This window comes from Scardinius erythrophthalmus, assembly GCF_964197995.2.
Source record: "Scardinius erythrophthalmus genome assembly, chromosome: 11".
Taxonomy (NCBI): Eukaryota; Metazoa; Chordata; class Actinopteri; order Cypriniformes; family Leuciscidae; genus Scardinius; species Scardinius erythrophthalmus.
This window is the reverse complement of record NC_138231.1, coordinates 33,007,619-33,033,596: the sequence shown is the minus strand read 5'-3', so window position 1 is coordinate 33,033,596 and position 25,978 is coordinate 33,007,619. Positions and strand designations below refer to the sequence as shown.

Here is a 25,978-nt window from a genome sequence, read left to right as displayed (position 1 = left end):
TTATTTTTTTACACAGTCCGTTATCTATATGACGACTTCAGATGCAAAAACCTCTAAGTCCGTCTAAAGTTTTTGTTTAATATTAACATTTTTATCAGGCTCCTATGTATAGGTTTCAAGTACCGGCATTTCTGAATGGGCTGAGGCTGGGATTTAGTGAGTTTGAAGTTAAAGTATTTGATGAACGTATACTATGTGCAGAGCCGGATTAACGCAAAGGCAAACTAGGCACGTGCCTAGGGCCCGATTGGCGGGATGGGGCCCAGACAGAGGGACAAAAAAAATAAAAAAAATTAAATGTCCTATCTACAATTTATTTCAAAATGTAGCCTATTAATCAACTAAAAATAGTGACAATGTTTATCTTAACCATAGACTGTTACATTACGTCACATTAACGCCAGCCCATGACTGTATAGAGGCGCCAGCCAGTTTAGTCCGAGGGGACGTCAGAGGCGATCAGAGGCGGTCAACGAACGCATCCATCAGGTGCTGCGAGTGCGAAGCAAAAGCAGAAATAGGCACGCAAAGAAGCACAGCTCGTAATGCAGGTCATCGATTTTGGTGTGATTGCAATGTATTTTAAATATAAACTTGTGGGATACTGTAGATCAGCGTCATTTCTGGAAAAATCATTCACCGCTTTGTGAATTTAAAAGAGCGCGCGAGCGTCATTAACGTGCCCAGACGCGACGCTTTGAATTTGCGCGTACAATCAATGAATAACATCGCGTCCAAAGCTAACTAGTAAAAAAGCTACAAAAGTAAAAGACAAGACGTTTGTATTCAAAGTTAAAAAACCAACACACTGCAACATTTTTAAATGTTTCAAATAAAGGATCTCATATCTATGGGTCTATCTTCTATATGCTGATGCTGATGATTAGATAATACCCTGACATCATAGCCTATACGAATATCAGTTTAGATTTTTTTTTCCTGCTCAGTAGCGATCGTGTCTTTCTCTTCCACTTGATTTGTGTATAGCATATTTAAGGTAGCAATGCAATACATAATAACATATTACTGATATTAATAATATGACAATATCTGCAGTCAATATTGATTAAATGGGAGGGAAAAATCCTGCCCATAACGCAGAAAAATTATAAAAGCACGTTCATGTTCATCTACTGAAGTGGTATTCTGGAACTGTGAATAAACTGAATAAAACAGCAAAATAACAACAAGAACAATAACATCTTCATTAAACAAAAAAGAGATTAGCTTAGATAAAGTTTGATAGGCTACCAGTAACAAGTCTGGACCCATTACTATTTTTAATGTTTTTGAAAGAAGTTTATTATTATGCTACAAGCCTGCATTTATTTGATCAAAAATACAGAAAAAAACAGGAATATTCAGCAAGGATGTGTTAAATTTATAAAAGTGATATTGAAGACTTTTTTAAAACAACTTTTTAATAATCAAAGAATCATGAAAAAAAGTATCACATGTTATAAAATAAATATTAAGCACCATTTCTAACATTTGATAATAAATCAGAATATTATAAAGTTTTCTGAAGGATCACGTGACTCTAAATTTAGCTTTGCATCACAGAAATATATTTTAAAGTATAGCCTAGTAAAATAGAAAACCATTATTTTAAATTGTAATAATATTTCACTATATTATTTTTCTGTATTTTTGAACAAATAAATCCAGGCTTGATGAGCATAAGAGACTTCTTTCAAAAACATTACAAATAATTTGTCCAAACTTATGTACTGTGTAAGTAAAAATATACTAAATTTAAAATTAAATGTTTTATAAATAAAAAGGTTAGGAATCATATTTGTTTCAAGTGTGTTTTATTGGGGGTGGGGGGGCCTCCAACATGAATTTTGCCTAGGGCCTCCAAATGTCTAGATCCGGCCCTGACTATGTGCAGAGAGCATTCACTCAATACATACATACATATATATATATATATATATATATATATTATATAACATTTTGGTTCAATTTGAAACATTTATGTGTAGGACTTGGTTATGTCAGGGATAATTTCTAGTTCATAATTGCGTGTTGTTATATCTGAATGTTTGTTGTCTTGATCCACTATGATTTTATCAAGACATTTTAAGTTGTCATTGTTACAGTGTAATTATTAAGTACTGAGTAATATTAATTAACACCACTTACTATATGGGTTAAGGTAGGATTAGGGTTTGGTTGAGGGTTAGTCGCATGCAATTATGCATAATTTATTACTATGGTAAAGTACATGTAAGGACACTGTAAAATAAAGTAAGGACAATTCCTTAATTTTTCAATGTCAAATTGAAAATTCACCCATCCAGCTGAAGTTGTTATAAAATGTGGATATAGGAAGCTATTTAAAAAAGAAGTTATTTAACCAATGAGGCACAAGAGGCCATGCTATATTGTAAATGGTCGCGGCTAAATGGTGTTATTAGGCACAACCTGCATTAAAAAATAGCAATCAGAGGCCAGGACCGGGATTATCCATTTTATGTATTTTGATTTCAAATTTGGAAGCATGCAATAAATGATGATGCCAGGCTCGAGAGAGTGTGAGTGGGGTTATTTGGCATTTAGATATAAAATTTGAATAATTAACAAATTCATGTTGGGGTTGGCTGGCACAGATTTTTTTTAAAGACACATTTTGTCGTGAATGTTTTCACCAACTAGGTGCGAATTAAAGCTTATCTTACCGTTTGTTCCACTAGAGACATTAAGCAAATAAAAAGTGTGGTAACCAACACTGGTTTCCCCTTTGCTACAAAGGACTATTTATAAGATTATGTCGTCAATTGTGCATAGATTTTAAAAGATCGCAATGGTGGTGTTTAAATGTTGATTTAAATAGATTGCTATATTTAGTTGAAAGATGATAAAACCTGTTTTGATGGGGCTGTCTGCATACATCCATGAAGCCATTCTTCAGAAATCATGATGTGTTTTACAGCTAGTCTCATTATTCATTTCTGCTGAAGGAAACTGTTATTTAACAGTGTCACAAGTGTGACACAACAGATTTCCCTGTACTGGATCAACATCATCTTACTCATCAAAACCGGTCGTTGTTTTCAATGATTCACACCTCAAGGTAGTTCAGATCCTCATACTTCTAGCTTGATGGCTGCTGGGTAGATTGTCAAGGTCAGACGGTGGGAATCCTGTTGACAGGTAGTTCATGAAAGCTGCCGGAAACACAGGAATAGTTCAGAATAAACCAATGCTCTACTTAAGAGAATCTGAACAGAGAAACCGATCCCATGTTTGACTTCAGTGAATGTTTGAAGAATAATTTTGTGACTGACCTTTGAATTTGCTCCAGTGTTTGAGAGCTCGTGGTAGGTTCCAGTGCAGCGGACAAGCAGAGGATGAACACCATTAAAATGTGGGACTCATTCCTTGCAGGAACAGGAAGAGGAGCTTGATGCCCCAGATTGCAAAAAAACAAACTTTAGGACAGAATATGACACCACACTTACTGCTCTCTTCGTCATACTTGCATGTCTGGGTGTGAGGTGCAAACTGTTCACTCATTTGTGCCGATCACTAAAAATCTTTACAGTTTTGGATTTTGAGGCATTATTTCATGTTTCATTTGCTTAACGTTTGGGGAAACGCAGTTGTGTCTGCTTTGTGTCGAGTGTATCTGTCTATGATGAGTGCAGGGTTTGGACCAATATATTTGGAACCTGATGTAGCTCCGCCCCTTTTCATCAATGAGCTTTTTGTGTTCAGTCTTCCGATTTGTATTTCCACAGCATGAAGGAAAGATCTTATGGATAAGATGTTTTAGAGGCTAAACTGTAATGCCCCCTTAATCTAAAAAACTGTCCTTCATTTTTTTCACATTACCATATTTTCAAAGGGCCATGTAAAAATGTGGGGTCAGTAGAATTTAATATTTTTGAACATCTCACTGCGGCTGCTCACCAATTTGATCAAAAATCCAGTAAAATTCTGAAATATTGATCCAATTAAAAACAAGTTTTTCTTTTTTTAATATATTTGGAAAAGTAATTTATTCCTGTAATGGCAATACTCATTACTTTAGTCTTCAGTTACATGATCCTTCTTTGTAAATCCATGTTCTTTTTTTGGCCATACAATATTAAATGAAGCAGTTTTTTCTAAATGGTAATCATGGGGTAAAGTGTGTCAGTCAATCAGCTAACAGTGGTGGTAGTAACTGATTACATGTAATCTGGATAACGTAATCAGATTCCAAAAATGTATTACTTGTATTTAGACCTTATTCTATTTTAAAATGCTGATTATCAAATTAGTAACTTTTTTACGGATTACATTATTGCATCTTTCACACAATGGCAGTAAACTATAATTTATTGATTTTTCTTAATTCTTCTATCCACACTTTACATTTCATGCTGTTTAGCTTTGAATATATTCACAGAATGGCAATGTAAATGTCATGTAAATAAATTTGTGATGCTTCTAAATTTGGGGACAAACGCACCTTTAAAATATGTGATGAATAATTATGCAAGTTACTTGATATATAGCTGTGAAACACTGTCTTCATCATATACAGTGACCTTCGATAATTATTGATCTGGACAAAATTCTGGACAAAAATATTTCAAACAAAACTTTAAATGTGTAATATCATTGCCATTTTCATATTTATTATTGTTTGTTCATGTAATGCAGGGATTCACAAACTTTTTTGTCAGACAAACCTCTTTGACCTAAAATATTTACTTGGAGACCCGAGGTTTTTCAATTTTTCAATAATTGAACAGCACATTTGCATGTTCACAGTTCACATATCGAATAATGGTTACATTGACATGCAGGTAAACAATTAAAATATTAATATTTATATTGTTCAATTGTTTGATTTTTTCAAATATTTTATTCATTTTAATTCTACATTTGTACCCCCCTGCAGTTCTTTCATTAACCCCAGTTTGGGGAAACCCTGGCACAATGTAATGCTTAAAGCATTTCATGTTGTTGAAAACAAAGAATGGAAAAAAACATTCTTTCCCCTTTAATCTCGATAATCCCATTCAAATCAATGTGATAAACGAGTTAGGTCAAATGGTATCTAAAAGAAATCAAAAATGAGTCAGAATACATTACCTAAAACGAGAAATCTAGATTCCGTTACGAACTACAATTTTCGTCATGTAATTTGTAATCAGTAACGGACCAGGCCTACAATTTACTATTTATTAACTTGGTTTGCAAAATATTAATGTTTTGCAAAATTATGCATGGCAAACATTTTCATTCAGTTAACTGAAATATTTTCAACAATTATTGTTGTTACCTATAATTAAATCAGGATCAAATACAATATCACAATATTATCAATAGTAAGCACTCATGGAACAAGATTTAATTTCGGTCGCTGGCCCCCCTTATAAATTTAACGTGACACAGCTTACCCCTATTGTGGGACAAGTTATGTCACTGGACCACTTTATTTAAATATGTATATTTAAAAGCTCATTTATCCTTTGCTAGAAGGCAAAATAAGCAAAATGTGATGATCCTCCTATTCCAATTTAAGGATTTAATCTGCCCTTTATATGTTTTTTTTTAAAGAACAATTGAAACAATGTCCATCTTCTTATCCCTCTCCTTTTGACAAGCGCCTCAAAAGATTCTGGACATGGACCGTGGGAATAGGTAGGATGTAGCTCTATTATTTGATCATCATAAACGGGTTTGGCGATATGCTTTCAGATTTACCTCAGGAGCAGATGCCATTTATAGCAGCAGTCAAGACATGTAAACAAACTAAGCCATTGCTTTTCGGCAGATTCTACAATTATTGTTCGGAGTAACATAAGCTGTCTGTTTCCTTTTCCCTCTTTTTGCTCCATACGCCCACTCAGACTCCAAACAAGATTATCTTGTTGGGGTTTCTGCTATTCTCTCAAAACGGCGTATTTTTGAAAATTTTACTTTTTGTTCAACTCTCTTTAATTCATTCTTGACAGATGCCCACACAGGTGAACAAACAGCGCACGAAAACGTCAGTTCCATTGGATCTGATTAATCTGGTAAAACAGGACATCCTTTGGTATGGCAGATTTTCAGAGGATCAATATTGACCGTGTGACAAGGTCATTAGGATTTTAAACAAAAGCATCGTATTTGTTGCCAGTTACTCCGCACCAGCTCAAGACTTCAATCATATATACTTAACATACATTGGATAAGCTCAGCACAATAGACAACATTATCATTATGAAAAGACCTCAAAACCACACATTAGCGTGACAAAGAAAAGCAGGGTCGTACAATTAATCATGCGCTTCTCAAAAAAGGAAGAAGTGTTTGTTTAGCGTCATCATTAAGGATACGTGCAAAATAGGTGAGATTAAAATTAAGTCCCATGATCCATGTCCCAAAACTGTCTATTTGCATTAATCACACTGACAGTAAACACTGCTGACATGTTGGGCTGGTCAAGTTATTTCAGAGAAGACAATGATGAATCTGGCAAAATGGTAGGCTAGATTCGAATCAAGACAATAATTAACAAAATATTTTTTATCTAAAGAAAAAAACTGATTAAGAACAACTGAACTGATTAATTTAATGGGAATGACTTATTTCGTCACAATAAATCGCTCTTCAGCCGTCATCATATGCAAATGTTTTAAAGGGGGGAAAAGGAGGGAACGGGCAGACAACTTTACGCAATTTGTACAAGCAATATTCACAGAGCTGGTTTGTCAACATTGCATAAGTTATGCATGTGAAGAAATGATTTTTCAAGTGTAATGGAGACTCGAGGACTGTCACCACCTGTCACAAATTTCACAATACACTATAAATAAGCCATTTAAAACAAAAGTAACCTTGAATACCACACATGATGATGCGTGGAAAATCTTTACAAGGATGTTGCAAAATAAAAATAACATTTGTTTTGACCATTTTTAGTCATTTCAATGTACATGTGCCCAGCTCACATAAGTATTAATGTCATACTATTTATGATCAGTATTAACTAGTTGAGTGGAACTCAGAATTTAGGACATGGGTCAGAATTTGGATTTTCCCTATTTCACAGGAATTCAATTAGTCCAACATAAATGACGACAAAGCCTAACTACATCATTGATATTGGCAAATTATGCCCGTATTTATCCCATAATGTAGAATACTTTTTTTCCATTTTGTCACGTTTAGTCAAAAACTTGCATAATGATTAACAGTCAAATATAAAACCCATTGACAAAACAACAACATTGTTTCCAAAGAAATATTTGTCTACATTTTTTAATCTTTTGATTATACATACTTGTTTCCATTTTCAACTATTTCTGGGAAATTACGCATTCTTCAACCTTGGACCACAGGGCTGTCAAACGATTAATCGCATCCAAAATAAAAGTTTGTGTTTACATAATTTATGTCTTGTGTACGGAGTATAATTATTTTCTATATATAAATACACACACATGCATATATATATTTAAGAAAATGTGTTATTTATATATAAAATATTTATATATAATATAAATTATATATAATATAAATATATATATATATACACATTATATACATGCAAATATTTCTTAAATATATACATGCATGTGTGTGTATTTATATATAGAAAATAATTATACACCGTACACACATGTATTATGTAAAAACAAACTTTTATTTTGGATGCGATTAATCGTTTGACAGCCCTAAAAAAACCCTTTAAATCGAACAAAAATTATATGAATTAACTTATATAGGTGGCATTTGGAACATTATTAAGAAATATATGTTTCTCAAAACATTACAAAAAGTCTGCATAATGTCCATTAACTCATACTGAAAGAGAAACAATTAACCATACTTACAAGAAAAAGTATTCAAAACTTAAAGGGATAGTTGAAGAATGAAGATCTAATGAAGATATTTTTTATATCTTTGTCCCTCCATTGACAACCTACACAACTACCATTTTGAAGCTTCAAAAAGTTCATAAAACTAACCCATATGAATTGAGTGGTTTAGTCCAAATTTTCTGAAGAGACTCGATCCCTTTATATGATGGCGTAACAGACTGAATTTAGGCTTTTCACATATAAACATTCATCAACTCACTCATCACTTGTGGTAAACAGAAGCTAAAGCATGTTCACTTGACGTGTGAACCAATGAGGTTCATTCTCGTGTTACGCAGCACGTTTGAGCTTCAGCAAGAACCAATGAGGTTCATTCTCGTGTTACGCAGCACGTTTGAGCTTCAGCAAGAACCAATGAGGTTCATTCTCGTGTTACGAAGCACGTTTGAACTTCAGCAAGAACCAATGAGGTTCATTCTCGTGTTACGAAGCACGTTTGAACTTCAGCAAGAACCAATGAGGTTCATTCTCGTGTTACGAAGCACGTTTGAACTTCAGCAAGAACCAATGAGGTTCATTCTCGTGTTACGAAGCACGTTTGAGCTTCAACAAGAACCAATGAGGTTCATTCTCGTGTTACGCAGCACGTTTGAGCTTCAGCAAGAACCAATGAGGTTCATTCTCGTGTTACGCAGCACGTTTGAGCTTCAGCAAGAACCAATGAGGTTCATTCTCGTGTTACGCAGCACGTTTGAGCTTCAACAAGAACCAATGAGGTTCATTCTCGTGTTACGCAGCACGTTTGAACTTCAGCAAGAACCAATGAGGTTCATTCTCGTGTTACGCAGCACGTTTGAGCTTCAACAAGAACCAATGAGGTTCATTCTCGTGTTACGCAGCACGTTTGAGCTTCAGCAAGAACCAATGAGGTTCATTCTCGTGTTACGAAGCACGTTTGAACTTCAGCAAGAACCAATGAGGTTCATTCTCGTGTTACGAAGCACGTTTGAACTTCAGCAAGAACCAATGAGGTTCATTCTCGTGTTACGAAGCACGTTTGAGCTTCAACAAGAACCAATGAGGTTCATTCTCGTGTTACGCAGCACGTTTGAGCTTCAGCAAGAACCAATGAGGTTCATTCTCGTGTTACGAAGCACGTTTGAGCTTCAACAAGAACCAATGAGGTTCATTCTCGTGTTATGCAGCACGTTTGAGCTTCAGCAAGAACCAATGAGGTTCATTCTCGTGTTACGCAGTACGTTTGAGCTTCAGCAAGAACCAATGAGGTTCATTCTCGTGTTACGCAGCACGTTTGAGCTTCAACAAGAACCAATGAGGTTCATTCTCGTGTTACGCAGCACGTTTGAGCTTCAACAAGAACCAATGAGGTTCATTCTCGTGTTACGCAGCACGTTTGAGCTTCAGCAAGAACCAATGAGGTTCATTCTCGTGTTACGAAGCACGTTTGAACTTCAGCAAGAACCAATGAGGTTCATTCTCGTGTTACGAAGCACGTTTGAACTTCAGCAAGAACCAATGAGGTTCATTCTCGTGTTACGAAGCACGTTTGAGCTTCAACAAGAACCAATGAGGTTCATTCTCGTGTTACGCAGCACGTTTGAGCTTCAGCAAGAACCAATGAGGTTCATTCTCGTGTTACGCAGCACGTTTGAGCTTCAGCAAGAACCAATGAGGTTCATTCTCGTGTTACGCAGCACGTTTGAGCTTCAGCAAGAACCAATGAGGTTCATTCTCGTGTTACGAAGCACGTTTGAACTTCAGCAAGAACCAATGAGGTTCATTCTCGTGTTACGAAGCACGTTTGAGCTTCAACAAGAACCAATGAGGTTCATTCTCGTGTTACGCAGCACGTTTGAGCTTCAGCAAGAACCAATGAGGTTCATTCTCGTGTTACGCAGCACGTTTGAGCTTCAGCAAGAACCAATGAGGTTCATTCTCGTGTTACGCAGCACGTTTGAGCTTCAGCAAGAACCAATGAGGTTCATTCTCGTGTTACGAAGCACGTTTGAGCTTCAACAAGAACCAATGAGGTTCATTCTCGTGTTACGAAGCACGTTTGAACTTCAGCAAGAACCAATGAGGTTCATTCTCGTGTTACGAAGCACGTTTGAGCTTCAGCAAGAACCAATGAGGTTCATTCTCGTGTTACGAAGCACGTTTGAGCTTCAACAAGAACCAATGAGGTTCATTCTCGTGTTACGCAGCACGTTTGAGCTTCAACAAGAACCAATGAGGTTCATTCTCGTGTTACGCAGCACGTTTGAACTTCAGCAAGAACCAATGAGGTTCATTCTCGTGTGTTACGCAGTTATGCATTTGAGCTTCATTTTCTTTCCATATAACAGATATATAGTATAAATACTACGGCATATTCCTATGGCCCATATTGGTCTTGTAGAAAGCATAATGCTACTTTCTGGAAACCTGACAACAACAAAACATCTGTTACATATAAACACACAACTTCACTTTCAGTTGACTTTCATGTTTTAATTTAGTTTAAGTATGAAGATACAAACCAATTATGAATTTAAATTCATGGGCTTCATTGCCATTAATTTTGATGATCTCAATATTAAAATCATGATATCAAAAAGCCAATAGTTTCAACAGCAGTCAGTTGTACAAAATCATTTTTTCTGTTTTTTCTTGTTCTTTTTGGGCATTACATTGTCAATCACTCCCTCCTCTTCATCCTGTTCTCTCCTTTTCTTTTTATCTGAAACTTTAGAGTCCGTATTCTCAATTTCTACCGTTTTATGTTCATCTGTATGAACTTCTAGAGATGTTTTTTTCTTCGTTTTTTTGGGCGCCTCTTCTTCAGTGGCACCATCCGTTACTGTAGGGGCGCTGCACATTTCAGCCCCATCCTCCTCCCTGTCCTCTCGTTTCCTCTTGCTCTTGTTCTTTTTCTTTTTCTGTGGGTAACTAGGCTCTTCAACACTCCCTCCTGTTACTGAGGTCAGAGCATCTTCCTCTATCTTTTCCACTGTGCCATCTTGATCACTCTCTCTGTCCTTTTTCTTCCTTTTCTTCTTTTTGGACTGTTCCATATCACTGGTGTTTGGGGAGTCCTCCATGGAGGCAGATGTAGCCAGTGGAGACGGTGTGTTGCTGCTGACGGCTGGGTCACATGTTCCGTGAGCCTTCTTGATCTTGGCCATCCGCTGGGCAAAGTACTCTTGCATGGTCAGTGTGCTGGTCACTGTATTTAGTTGCTCCTCTGGGTTTGGATTAGGTACTACTGTGTCACTATCCTCTTCTCGCTCTTCCTGAGAGTCAGGTCCACTGCTTCCCTGAATGAAAGAAATGGGCAAATATGAGAGATATGAGAGGAAAAAATAATATATTATATATATATATATATATATTTTTATTATATATATATATATATATATATAATAATAATAATAATAATAAACACATACATGCATATTCCCCCCAAAAAGTATTACTTTAAATAACTATATAACTATTATTAAGTGATATGGTATATTTTTCAAATATTAATAAAATATTAAAATTATTTAAACAAACTGTACACAAATTATTATAATAATTTATTGTAATGAAAAATGACTTAATGCCTAATACAAAACACAAAAATAACAGGTTTTTTTTCCTAATATAAAGCCTTAACAGGATTTTTTTTCTAAATATAAACACATATACATTATTATAATAATTATAATAAATACATAATTATTGTTTTATACAGTAAAAATATCATATATATATATATATATATATATATATATATATATATATACACACACATTATAATTATCACATATATATATATATATATATATATATATATATATATATATATATATATATATATATATATATATATATATATATATATATATATATATATATACACACATATATATACATATTATATTATCATATATATAATACATTATAATTGTATTATACAGTAAAAATATATACTATATTATCATATATATATATATATAATATAGTATATGATATTTTTACTGTATAATACAATTATAATGTATATTGTTATTTAGGCGTGACGAGACACTTGGCTCACGAGACAAAACACAAGATTGGTTTCACGAGAACAAGGCAATATTTTTGAACAGTATTTAAGAAATCCTCTGAGAAAATTCATGACTAGAAAAATTATCTGCAGGTGCATTTTGAAATGTTTTAACTAATGATCTTGTAATGAATGTCATTTCCGTTCTACTTGGAGTATGAATTATCAAATGCATTGAAAGACAACAATAAACAAGCACTGTAAAAGGTTTTGCCACAAACTCAACTGACTGGCTTCTCTCCTGTATGATTTCACACGAGTCTCTTCAGACCTTACTGTACATGAATTATGAGCTTCCAAAACTTCTGACTGAGGCTGTGTGTGACCTCCTTTCTACAAATTGTAATACAGCATAAATAAAAATAACAGGTTTTTTTCTTAGTCTTAAGTGCAAACAATAAGTGCAACCATAATCAAAGTACTCTCTCAATATTCAAAGTGCAAACAGAGACCAAAAGAGAGACCAGAGTTAAGAGGTGCACACTGCACAGTGTGCAAAGCCCAGCCTAAGATAGGTTTGATATTGGGAGAAAGACTACTGTATGTAGCCTATTTTTGCGCGCATCAGAGAACTTGCGTTTTACTTTCGTGATCGCACATACTCTGTGTATAGGGAGCGGTGGTACATTTATCAGACGCTTACCCATTATTAACACTGCACTCATCTTCGGAGCATTACGGCTCTGACACAGCTACCAGAGCTGATCGCGGCCACTCTAGTCAATGCTTGTGTTTATACCATCCAGGCCACAGCACGTTTCAGAAGCAGCTCTCTGACCTAGGCTAGGCTCTGTTGCACAACGAATCCTCCACCATGGTCTTGTCATTCATCTCACCTTACTCTGGTCATGTGATCAGTGATTGTGAATCTATGCTAATTTCACCCTCAAACCCCATCATGGCAATATATGTCGCGAGATCTCGTGGCACGAGAGTTATTACATTTAGTAAAAATAACAGTAATATTCCAAAGATCAGACAAAGAATGCAATGTGCAAGTGGAACAAACTGATGAAATGATCGCATCAAGCAGCGAGGGGGTGACTTGTCAGTCAGGAAGGAACAGGACAAACCCCACGTCAATTCAAAGTAACATGATGTACAGACCCATGTACGTGTCACATTAACTGTTGTCAATCAAATTCCTGTCATGCTGAGACTTGCCCAGGTATCTCATGACATCACAGAACTGTGTATGAAGTATCAGCTTAGAGACATTTACAAAACACTCTTAGCTTCATTTTTAGAGAAAAAAAATGTAAATGTCTTAATCTATCAAGAATTCCATTCTGTTAATTTCTTCATATTTTGTATGTTGTATAATATCAGCACATCTATAAAGAGGAAACAGTTTAAAAGAAGGCGTATCTCCAGGTCACTGTGTAAATGGCTGGATTAAAGAAATGATTCTTGAAAAACTTGTCTGATGAGTGAGAGTCAGTGCTCGCATTGGCCAAACTAAGACAGTTATCATAAGCATTAAGAGAGAGAACGAATTTTCTAGCATACGATAGGCAAACGATAGCAAGACATAGTGACTATGTTGAAAGACCACAGAGGAACATTTTAGATTAAACTGTCGTCCTCCAATACTTTATCACGGTGACTCTCTCTCCCATTCGTCTTCATTTTGCTAATGGCCTCCTCAATGCATAATGATTTGCAGTGAAGAATACCCGCTCTGAAGCCTGCGCTAAACCACGCCGGTGCTGTACATTACGCCAGAGACGGTGGTGAAAACGGCATTTTTCAAAAGATGTATTGAGGGACCGGATAAAAAAAGAAAAACTGTTTGCAAAGGTTTTGTATAGCAAAGAAACAACGAAATACATATGGACGACTACCTACAATTCTAAAGAGGTTAAAAGCATTCGATATACAAAGAGTGAAAAATGGCTAAACATTAAAATAATAATTATAACTATTGTTATTATCATATTGTAATATGAATTTAAAATACAAGACGTAACAGAAGTAATGCAACCGTCGCCATTGGCTGGTAATTATTTTATTTCACTCACCAGACTTTGTTCTTGCATTCCATGTAAAATGCAAATGAAAAATTCAATATAAATAAAATATACAAATATATAAAATATAACCTTAAAACATTAAAGACAATTAAAAAGTCTGTAATAAAATAAGGAACAAATGAAGAAACAAGTAATAACTAGAACAAAGATATTAAAGTCCTTTCAGGTAGATCTGACAGTAGTTCGATACAGATTAGGTACAACAATTTAATAAAGTAAACAAATGTAAATAACACTGCGTAATCTTCACTGTATGAATTAAAAATAGATTAATCCTTATTAAATTTACAAAAGTTATTTAGTCAAGAGCAAGTGATTCTTTTGTTGTTTGATTAACATTAAAAACAAGGACAGCAGCAGGAATATTAGGCTGTCATTTCAAGACAATATGATCCAATATACTGATAATGTTGCACATTTGTTGTCTTTCTCGACTGGTTACGTTTACTTAAGACATAACCGACTATGTTTACTAAGATACTAGCCAAGACAGACATCATCAAAACTCCCTTATCTAAAACATCCATTTTAGGGGCCTAATTTATAAATATGTGGATATAATGTCAACAAAAATAAGATAGTTTTGGAAATGTTCCTTATGAAGACAGTGTGTAATCACCATGGGAAAATCTCAGAGTAAAACTGCCTTTCATAACTGTTTTAATTTTCCTTGCTTTTATTTTGTGATTATTTTAATTAATTTCTGTGTAAAGGACTTTGAATTGCCATAGTGTATGAAATGTGCTATATAAATAAACTTGCCTTGCCTATGAATGATTTATAAAACATCTGTATGCACAAAAATGTTCATAAATGCATCTCTCCGTATAAAATCGTAGTTCATCTTAAATTCAAGCGTCAACCTACAGAATGCCCACAAATCTCTCTATGGTTCAAAATAAATACAGCACTCATCGTAATTGGGAAAATTATTATTATTATTATTATTATTATATTACTATTTTTATGAAATCATGCGATTGAATTAATTTCAGTTATGTAATTATTAAAGGGGTGGTATAATGCCCTTTTCACAAGATGTAAAATAAGTCTCTGTTATCCCCAGAGTGTGTATGTGAAGTTTTAGCTCAAAATACCTATATTTATACAGATATTAAAAATACAGATATTTTTATATAGCATGTTAAAATTGTCCATTTTTGAGAGTGAGCAAAAACGCACCGTTTTGTGTCTGTTCCTTTAAATGCAAATGAGCTGCTGCTCCCAGCACAGGGGGCGGAGCTACAAGAGCTTTCACTCACACAGACATGCACTGAAAATTTTTTTCAAAAACTTTTAGCCTTTTATGTTCAAATCAGATTCAGACAATGGAGACGAGACTCAAGAAGTGACAACATGTAGAATGCAACAGGACGTTTCTGAATGGTTAGTTGATGAATTTATGTAGCTTATGTGTAGTTATCTTCTAGTCATTGATTAGCATATTCTGTCTTGATAATCTACAAATCGTGTTAAGGGGGCGGGGTTAATGTAAATTTTAGGGTTGGTGACGTTACTAACCTGAAGGAATGTCGTGTAGTCTCTACCAGCCGTTTGTTATAGTCCTTAAAAAGTGATTTCTTTAAAATCTCCCTTTGCTTTGAACTTTGAGCATTGAAACTTTGCAGATGTTGTTTATGCTCAAACAGCAACTTTACAGACTAACTAAAGTTAGAAAAGTGAAATCATAGTCAACCACCCCTTTAAAATGCAGTTAAAATGTTGCTTTTTGCAAAATGCATTTTATGATTGCCTATTTATTTTTACATTTTCATTAAAAAAAAGTTCAGGATTACTAGAAAGGTACAGGTAGATGAGTTTTCATCCGGGTTGGAGCTAAACTCTGCAGGACAGTGGTCATCGTGACTACAAGTCGCTACCACAGGCCCTTCAAAAGTTGGAAGTCACCCAGAGGGAGACTGGAGAACTGCAGATGTAGGCTCATTAAAACAGAAGTCTCACTTTTCCCTCCCAAAAAAAAAAAAATCAAATAAAATCTATATTTCTGGTTTAAGGGGACCAAAAGTGGTCATCAGAGGAGATGTGGCTGACAGCATGTAGCAGGGACTTAGAGAAACAACTGGGGGGCATTTTGGAGCGAACTGTGAAATTACTCTCCGGAGAGAAAGAACGAGGGAGGAGAAGGAGAAGGAGAAGAGGAAGAGAGATGGAGCGAGTGGGGAAATCCTCTTCATCGGAGAGGTGGCGAGAGTGTGTGTGTGTGTGTGTGTGTGTGTGTGTGTGGTGCGACGTCTCACCGCCTGGGGACCTCCATTAGGCTTATCTCTCTAATGTGCCGAGAGAAGTGCTGCTGGTAGCATTCCCTCAACAGTGCTGAGCACGGATTGGGTTATACCACACACATGCAAGCACATACGTGCAGACGCACACAAACAAACAAGCCAGCAGGAAGGCTGACATGGAGATAACGCAAGTCCAGGTTTCATGACTCTGCTTGGACGTCCTAATGAGGGTGTAAACAACAAAAATGGCCCCCGTATGTTCTCAGACACTCTCTGGCTTATTCTGCCTCCACATTCCCTCGTTCTTTCTCTCCTCCTGGCAGATGGGAGGCCCCAGGAAGAGGATGCGTTCCCCGAACTGTATGCAGCGTTCAGATAAGGGCCCTGCAGCAGGAGCTACGGGCTCTTTCCTGCTCTGGCTGGAGGGGTGGGGGCGGTGCGGCAGTGGGGCTGGACTTGGAAGGGGGCGTCGGGACATTCAAAAGGCCGCGATGAGGAAACCGTAGAACAAGACATCGCCGCTGACGCCAACACATTGCAGCAGACAGTCTATAGCAGCCAGGGACGGTGAAAAGAAAAAAAAAAACGTTGTCAAAATGCCTCCGGAATGTGTTTCACAAACCCAAATCGTGACACACTCTTGGATTTGCTGCTGAAAACTGCAACTAATTTGTCCCACTCTGTGCTATGTCAGAGAGTCCCTAATTTATAATACAAAAGTAATATTCCTCCTAGCATAGAGACACGGCACTCTGACTACGCTAGTTTAGCACTGCAAATGCTGCGTCAGCAATGAGAACTTCTAGTGTCCAGGGATTAAAGACTGCAATATGGTACAATAATACTGTGCTATATATAAAGTTATGATTATTTGTAGAACAGATATTTTGTAATTCTCTTACAATAATCCCAGCTGAGGATGTTAAACCATCAAACAATAAATAGAGTGGACATGCAGTACAAGCAGGGTATAGGCAAGTTCACAATTTGTTAGTATTTGTTAATATGCTAACATTATAAAAATGATGAAATAAATAAGCAATATATATATAAAAAAAAATGAAAATAATGTGTGCTTTTGGTATCTCTTGCTTTGATTCTATCTTGCAAACCAAACTTAAAATTATTTCATATTTTTGCAATTATAATCACCGTTTTGCTTATTTAGATAATCTTTGAAAACTTTTTAAAAAGTACATGATTGTGCCTGACTAAATGAATAACTGATTCAGCTCTTGGTGTAGCATCAACTGTAGAAAACAGCATTAAATTTAAGCATGGTGAAAAGCTGGAGTTGAATGATCAATCAATCTTCATTCAGGGGATTTATTTCCCCCCCAAAAGACATCAGCACTGTTTTTTCTCTTATCCCCCCAATTTTTGAGGATGGAAGCATTTGAGGATAATTTACTCCCCTTTGAGGGCTCCAAGTTAAACTATATTCTAAACAAAATGGATCACAGCCCATTACGCTCGCAGGCCGATGGATAATATCGAGACGATATTGGGAAGAGGGCTGATTGTGCGAGTATGTTCTCATTGTCCTGCCACTATTATAAATTTGGTGGTGGCCTGGGCTTATGGATCGGGACCCAGATTACCCAGCTGTCCCTCCCTGATGAGGGGAAAGGACCCGCCACGCCATCCTTCATACCATTCACGTAGGCGGACAGAAAAACAGGTGGCACCCACGCAATACAGTGCTTTGCATGGTTTAATGAGCATTTTAACATGTATCATGATTTAATACATTATGTGAATGTAATGTAACGAAGTAGAACAAAGCAAATAGTTCAATTACAAGCCATCTTTTGATTCATGTTTAAGTACTTTAAATGTATGCTTGGCATAATGCTATTCTTTAACAAGGCAGCACTATAAATCGTACATACAAAACTTTAGACAACTTGCTAATTAAAAAAAAAAAATTTAAGTGTTGCATAAAATGGCTTCATAGCAGTGGATGAAAAGTTGAAATACAAATTGATGGATACAAACAAGCACATTGTTGCTTATAATAATAATAATAATTGTATTAATATTGATATTATAAAACCAGATATACACCAAAGGCATTTTTTTAGATTGCATGATGCGTGTTAATTTGGTATAATAATAAATACAGTTGTATTAATATTGATATTGCCATTACTATTATTATTACTACACATACACAATTTTTTGTAGGTTGCATGATGCGTTACATTGTTATAATAACAATAATATAATTATTAATATTATAAATAACATAATAATTACTTAATACAATTTTAATTTACAACAGGCAACAAGAATTAAATTCTTTAAATATTATTATTATTATTATTATTATTATTGATAATAATATTGTAAATTCTATAATAATACAATTAAAATGTACAATAGGCAACATAAAACAATGTAAATAAAATAAAAACAAAACCCTGAAACGGAATGAATAAAATAGGGTAAATGAAGGTGTAAGTGATGAAGAGGTATTTGAATAAAGACGCAGACCTAATGCAAACAGTAAGCCAGCGTGATGCAGACCTCTCCACCAACCCTAGACTTCATTACTTATGAGTAACAAATGGCGACAACACACTGCATAGGGCATCATCACTAAACTCTGCTTGCTTTACAATGTAAAGTGCTTGCCTTTCCGTGCCCTCCAAGGAGCTGATGTGTCAGCCCCAAGATGGAGGACACACCATTTATTCTCTGCCCTGCAGTGATTTATTAGATTAAACTGGCGGTGATTAAATGCAAGCCGAGACCCATGAAAACAGCAGTGGTGGTGGCTCTCAGGAGCGTCGGGTGGTTAGCTTCCTCTGTTCGTACTGTAATCACCATGCCAGGGCAGCCCTGCCTGGGCCAACAATGACTGCTAAAGTTGGACACTTCAGTTACCCTTTTTAGTTAATGCCGTTTTTATTTTCACACTAATTTGTACATGTCCGTGGGTTGGCATGGGCGTAAAGCCAGTTGCCGGAGGGTATGTTGCAAGCAGTCATTTCGGTCCGTTTCTTTATTATTCTGTAGCCCTGTCAACAGCGTAAGGGAGGCTGCGCTTTTGTTTGAGGCAATTAGATGTTATCTGAGAACATATTAGGGCTCTCCTGCTTCCAAACAAACATGCCTTTGAACACCGGCGTCGGTTAACGCATTAGTTGAGAAGTTAAACATGCTGGACCACATGGTTGCAACGTGCCAGTTTGCACTGCTGTCTGGTCCTGACTGAGCACAAATCTTCTAGTCATAATATGCAGTCCTATTGTGGGCTTGTGCAATTTATTGTGCAATAATGTGAAAAAGCTTGTTTTCATGCTTTTCACTTTTTTTTGCTACTTTAATGAGAGGAAAGACAGAGGACAGAAAATTATAGGGATCTCTTTTGAACTTTGTTCATCAAAGCATGAGAAATGTGCCAGTTTCCACAAATATTAGGCAGCACAAATGTTTTCCATATTGATAAGAAATGTTTCTTGAGCAGCAAATCAGCATATTAGAATGATTTCTGAAGGATCACGTGACACTGAAGACTCAGCTTTGACCAAAAGGATAAATTACATTTTAAAATATATTAAAATAAAGAAATAGTTCATTTAAATATTTCACAATATTTACTGTAGTTTCTGATCAAATAAATGCAGCCTTGGAGATTGACACTTCTTTCAAACCAATTTAAAAATATTTCCAACCGCAAACTTTTTTAGAATTTTTATAAATTCTAATATATAAATTGTACTTGAATATTTAAAAAATGTAATGATTTGAATGTTTTCAAAAATATATGTATAGAAACTATTATTGTTATTGCTGATGTTTATTATTATTAATTGGTTATGCATAACTTTTAGCAAACATTACATCTGTATACAAATATTACATTTGCTAGCAAATAAATGTTGAATGGGACTTTATAGTCAGTAGTGACCTCTCCAAAGCTCTCATCAATTTCGTATAATTTCCAAAACATCATTCAAGTTATCATTTGTGTAATCAGATATTAAATGTGGATAAAACTCAGCGGTTTTGTTATGGGAGCTCCATCAGCCTGCTGGCATATTTGGATCTCAACGTTTGCATCCTCAGCAGCATTTCAGTATTCAACTCCACCCACCAGTCGACTCCCATGCGGCCAATGACATCGCTGCCTCTCGCCCCTTCACCACATCTGCCAAATGGTGCAGCCTCTCCTCCTCATTTGGTGAGGTGGCGGCATCGGGGGAACGGGCGAGTCAACTGGCTGGCGATCCTTCATGAGGACGGGCGTGGGCTGATTCAGAACAGCTACAGGTACCACCCTCTAGTCTGAGGGCTTTGTGTTAGAGCTGCCGTGGGAGTGGGAGAGGCCACAGGGGGGTCACGCCAACCGCTGGAAACACAGAGCGAGGAGATGCCTGACCGGAACCATGGAGACAACCACAGACGCGAACCGTCTTGCCGCTTACTTAAAAGAAATCCCAGTTCATTAGTCATCATTTAAAAAAAATAAAATAAAATGTTTGTGTACTTATGTATGTAGTATATTTACATTTATGTAGGAAGAGTGTAGTAAAAAAGGTATAGATGTAATATTTGCTTAAAGTTATGCATAACCAATTCCTAATAATAATAATAATAATAATAATAAAAAAATCAACAACAAACTAAAGCAACAATAATAATAATAAATTGGGAAGATATTTTAATGGGTTTTTTTTTTATTTTTTATTGTGAAATACATTTTAAAATAATTTTCTATTTTAATATATTCAAAATATAATTTATTCCTGTGATGGCAAAGCTGAATTTTCATAATTGTGTGGAAACTGCTACATTTATTTCAAGATTATTTGATGAATAGAAAGTTCAAAAGAACAGCATTCCTTTGAACTGGAAATATTTTGAAAACATTGTAAATGTCTTCTTTACTGTCTCTTCTGATCAATTAAAATTTTAGAAGTAATTTCTTTAAAAAAAAAAAAATCTTACTGAGCACAAACTTTTCAACCGTAAATGTATATATTCTAAAATGTTTTGATTTTTAAGAAAGGGACTTGCAGCAACAGGTAGCAATGCATCTATTTTAGGCTAAATTAAATAGCACAGGCACAAATAATTGATTTAAAAAAAACAAAAAAAAAAACAAGAAATATCAAATTTATCATTGGATTTTCAAACTGAAAGTCTATTGTTTGCAGCTTCAAACTGAAAAATCTGGGGCACGATAATATTGAAACTAAAACTTCAATGTGGACATTATGCTGAATAGACAATATTTATTGAGTAATTTAAAGGGCGCAGACCAAATCAGACGATTGTCTGAAATGCATTCCACACACACACAGATGGAGTTTCACACGAAATATATAAGTGTAGGCCTTAGCGATCCACCATTGACGCAAAGAGCAGTGGTAAAAAATGACTAAGTTTCACTGATGTATGAAGCAGGAGGGAGTCCATTTATCAGCGGGCCCTCAGCGGTCGCCTGCTCGGGTCCCTCAAGTCACAGGCCGCGACGCTCCCCTTTTGACTGATTAATTAGCCAATCACAGGACATTTTTCACCAGCAGCAGGAGGGTTTATTTCAGCTAATGCTGGGGCCTCGCAAACCGAGCCACGTTCAAGCAAACTCGGCTCTTTCCTTTGGGCCTGCCGGAGTGGAGGGGGCTACACAGGGGCCGAGGGAGATAAATCACACCCACTCCTCATGACTAGTACACACTAGCCTACAGCCTAACTAAGGCCCCCGAGAAGAGAACGAGCCAACGACAGATAAAGGGATGGGGAGGGAACGAAATAAGAGAGACATCAAGAATAAATACTGAAGGCTAAAAATACGAAAATAAATGTGATCAAGTAAAGACAACGGTTGTGAGAAAGGCACAAAAGTGAAAAAAAAAAAAAAAAGCCAAAAGCACTAGTCGTGAACATTGCTCTCCCTGCCACTGAGACTTTCCCACATCATTCAGAGCAAAAGGCAGTGATGGATGGCAGCGCGGCCTCCAGACAGCAGTCTGTTCGGACACTGCCTGTTCTCCAACATGCTCGTGACGGCCGTCCGTTATAGCAGTGGTTCTCAACCAGGGGGCCTCAGCAAATTTCCAAGGAGGCGGCAAGATGAGTTGAAATTATTTTGAAATAAGACCAAACAAGATTATACCACATGATTCCTACTTTAATTAGTTAAACAACTTAAACAACTGTTGATTAATTCCTTTTTAATTATGAAAAAGGATTCCCACTGTCTTGGAAAACCTGGATATAGGAGGAAATTTTAAAAGTATAGTGTCCATCACAATCTGTCAAAAAGTTGGCAACTTGAGCAATTTGGTTGCTATCCATTTTTGTTGAACTTTCTCAGAGATGTGATGTTTCCAAGACCTTGAGACATTAAGAAGTGCCTAATTCATATATATATATATATATATATATATATATATATATATATATATATATATATATATATATATATATATATATATATATATATATATATAAAAAAAAAAAAAACCACTATAACAAAATACAACTGCGTAACAGTTTCTTAAATCAAGGTAATGAGATCATGAGGCGAATTGGAACGACCTCCAATGTGTGTGTCAGAGAACACTGTGACAAGAGATAAGGGACTGACAGGAAGCTCTGAGAGAGGGAAGGAAAACCCCTGGTGCAAGAGGTGGGAGTGAGGGCTGCCAAGACACAGAAGCAGTGAGATCGGACCTTTGCATGGACACTAACTGTGATGCACTTAAAACCTGCAGGATGACACCGCTCGGTCACGAAAACTGTATTAAACAGGTTTATAATCACCTTCACGGTCCCATTGTGAACCCAGGATGCATCTATGAACTGAGGCAAAAATCTTCCACAGGCTGTATCACTGCACAAGCACACAATGCACACAAACAACACCCCCTCATTGGCTTCCTATGCAGGCCTAACTGCCCCTCGTTTACAGGGCTCGCCACCAGCCCTTCGCCACACGGCCTCCTGGGATGCCATTGTGAGCCTGTTCAGATTGGTTTTCAATCCGGTCAATGAAGTCCCTCCAGACTAGGACAATAACAAACTGCAACAAAACGATTAGCGGAAGAAAAAATGAAAAAAAAAAAAAAAATAATAATAATAACACTTCCAAATTCAAGCAAAGCATGAGCTGCTGCTATTGTGTTGCTTTCTCAGTAAAGAGGCAGTTCGGCGGGGGCTTCAGACCTGCAGCACATACATTAGATGCACTTGGAATTGCTATGTCACGAACACTGAGGTAAACATTGACAACCAAGAGGGAAATGTCAAGAAAAAAAAAAAAGTGGAAAAAAACAACTGGGATTTAATGTGAAAACCTAAAATGGCACCTGATAGATATAAAATCGCTTAATTTACTATATATTTTTTCCAATAACCAATATATTACTGTAAAAGTACAATATATTACTTAAAAAAAAAAAGAAAGTCAAAATGACCTCTGTTCAGACTCCCTCATCAACCTAAGTATGTCGCAAGATTGTGTAATTCCATACACAACTGGCACTTAGCAACTAGATCACTAAAAACTAAACAAAACAACGTAACCAACTCTTTATGAAAGACATTTATAATTTGAGCAATTACCTGTTTGATCAGTTTGTTACACAGGAATAAATTTACTTGCACTTCCTTCAAGGCAACATTGTTTTTCCTTCTCGCTCTCAATTAATTTAACTGGAACAGCTTATTGTACATTTGAACTTTGTTTGTAAACTTTCTACACTGTAAAAAAGCTGCTGCCTTAAATAAAGTACTAACAACTTGGATGTTTAATTCATTTCAACTTAAATTACATTAAACTGACTTTAATAAAGAGGAGTTGAATCTTGTATATTAAAATAAATGAACTTATTCAACTTTTGTCATATGTTGTCATAAATTATTGATCATATAATTTGTGTACTTAAGATGTTTAAGATTAAATTGCATTTGAAAATCTCCCATTGACATTGCTAGAATTGTTTTAATTAGAAACGGGCAAATTAACTTTCATCGTTTATTCGCATTCTGAATTGTGGAATGAGAAAACACCAAAACCACCAAATGTTTTACACTGTGTGCGAATCAACATATAACAACTCTGTCTTTGCACAGCAGCCAGAAAACGAGACACGTGCAGAGTGTCATGACAACAGCAAAGCTGCTCTGATGCGACATTTCATTTACGAGCCAAAGCTTAAAACCTAAGATTACCTAAAACTATTCTTCTGCTGCCTTGCGAGCGCTGGTGTTTCTTTGTGGAAATACAAATCCCAGTAAGAACTAAAACCACAAAAAATTCAGTGTAGTATTTACATCACAACAAAAATGAGCAAAAGACGTGACCACTTGCAAAATAATAAGCGTCGAAATAATTACAATTCCAAAAAATTTAAGGTGGACGTCCAAAGGAAATACAAACACAAAAAGGGCTGGTGGAGCCACCTTCAAACTGAATCCAAACTATTAGAGCCGTGTAAGCCAAAAAGTCTACTCAATAATCCCTTCAACCAAACTTCGTCAAACCAAGTTTCGAGGGTTTGAAGGGATCATCAGTAATTCTGTTTTTTACTTCTATCACTGCCTCCTGTACCTGGGAGATGATGGGGAAATGCGGTTTGATCGTGCCCACCAGCACATCATCAGAAATACGCTACCTGTGATTTGACCACAGAGGTGGCTGACAGGACTATGGGGTGAAAGAGGAGCGAGCGGGTGCAAATCCTTTAAGGGGATTTCAGCGGGATCCCTGCCTACAGTGGCTCGCGTGTGGAGTCAGACTGCACACTATGACACGGCTCATTATCAGCCTGCAGCTTGCTGCAAGCGGGTCACGTGAAAGCAGAGGTCAGCGGTGCTTACAGGTGGGCTGGACCGTAAGGTGACATGCAACCTGCTGCAACAGCTTTGCCACATCTCAATATTCTTCTCATGTTTTATGTAACACTTCAAATGGCTCAACATAGACATATATGTATATATACATACACTTAAATAGAGAGTAGTAACCTTGTTTTCCTTCTCTTGTTTTTGTAATGTCTGCTACAGACTGTGCGATTTCTGCAATCCTATAAGATCATTACAAATAACACTGTACACATGGATCTTATAAACTTGGTATGACATGTATGTAGACTACGATGATGACACCTTTTGAATCATAGGCTACGACGCAAGTTAGAATAGAAGAATAAAACATCTGCATGCGCTAGTGGTAAACAAATAGAGCGAGATGAATCGCACTTTAGCAATTGTGGATAAAAAAAAAAAAATGTAAAAAAAGGAAGTGAAAGAGGAGAATATGGACGAGGTCATGGCTAGGGAAAAGAGGCCAACTAGGCATGCCAATTTTGCAAATTGAGTTTGGGCTAAGTAGTTTTAAGTTTTAGCGTCATATCATGTTGATCAATACACCATTTCATGTTCCATTTTTTGAGGATTCCATTTTAGGCAGGGCCTTAAAATGAACACTCCATGCGCCAAATGAGAGCAAAAATCGGCGTTGGCGAGTATATGAAAAGGTGTTAATCGCCAGTTGGCCGGTAACATTTTTACCAATTCTAACAATGCAAAATTGTGAGAACATGAACGATGCTCAGGACAGATGACAGGCCAGTGCTGCATTTTCACAAAAGTTTAAGCCTCAAATTTTTTCATATTGATGACATGCTCAAGAAGACGCGACAGGGAGGAAGTGCTGTGTAGGAAGTATTCTGTGTGCAAACATCCGAAGCGTCCAGAAATCAGTGCACGATTACTGAACTAAGCTCTTCATACAGACATTGTTGACTTTACTCTTATTTTATTCAAAGCGAACAACGCGTT

At 36.3% G+C, this 25,978-nt stretch overlaps 1 protein-coding gene across 2 annotated transcripts in view; it reads right to left on the bottom strand.

Moving 5' to 3' along the window:
• Positions 1-8,097: 8,097 nt before the first annotated feature.
• The window catches only part of pinx1 (PIN2 (TERF1) interacting telomerase inhibitor 1), a 29,737-nt gene continuing 11,856 nt past the window's right edge, over positions 8,098-25,978 (bottom strand). For both annotated transcript variants that reach the window (XM_081378081.1, XM_081378082.1), the window contains exon 7: positions 8,098-11,128. In XM_081378081.1, the coding sequence (XP_081234207.1) occupies positions 10,463-11,128 (666 nt within the window). In that variant the 3' untranslated portion in view covers positions 8,098-10,462. The remainder of the gene's footprint in view (positions 11,129-25,978) is intronic.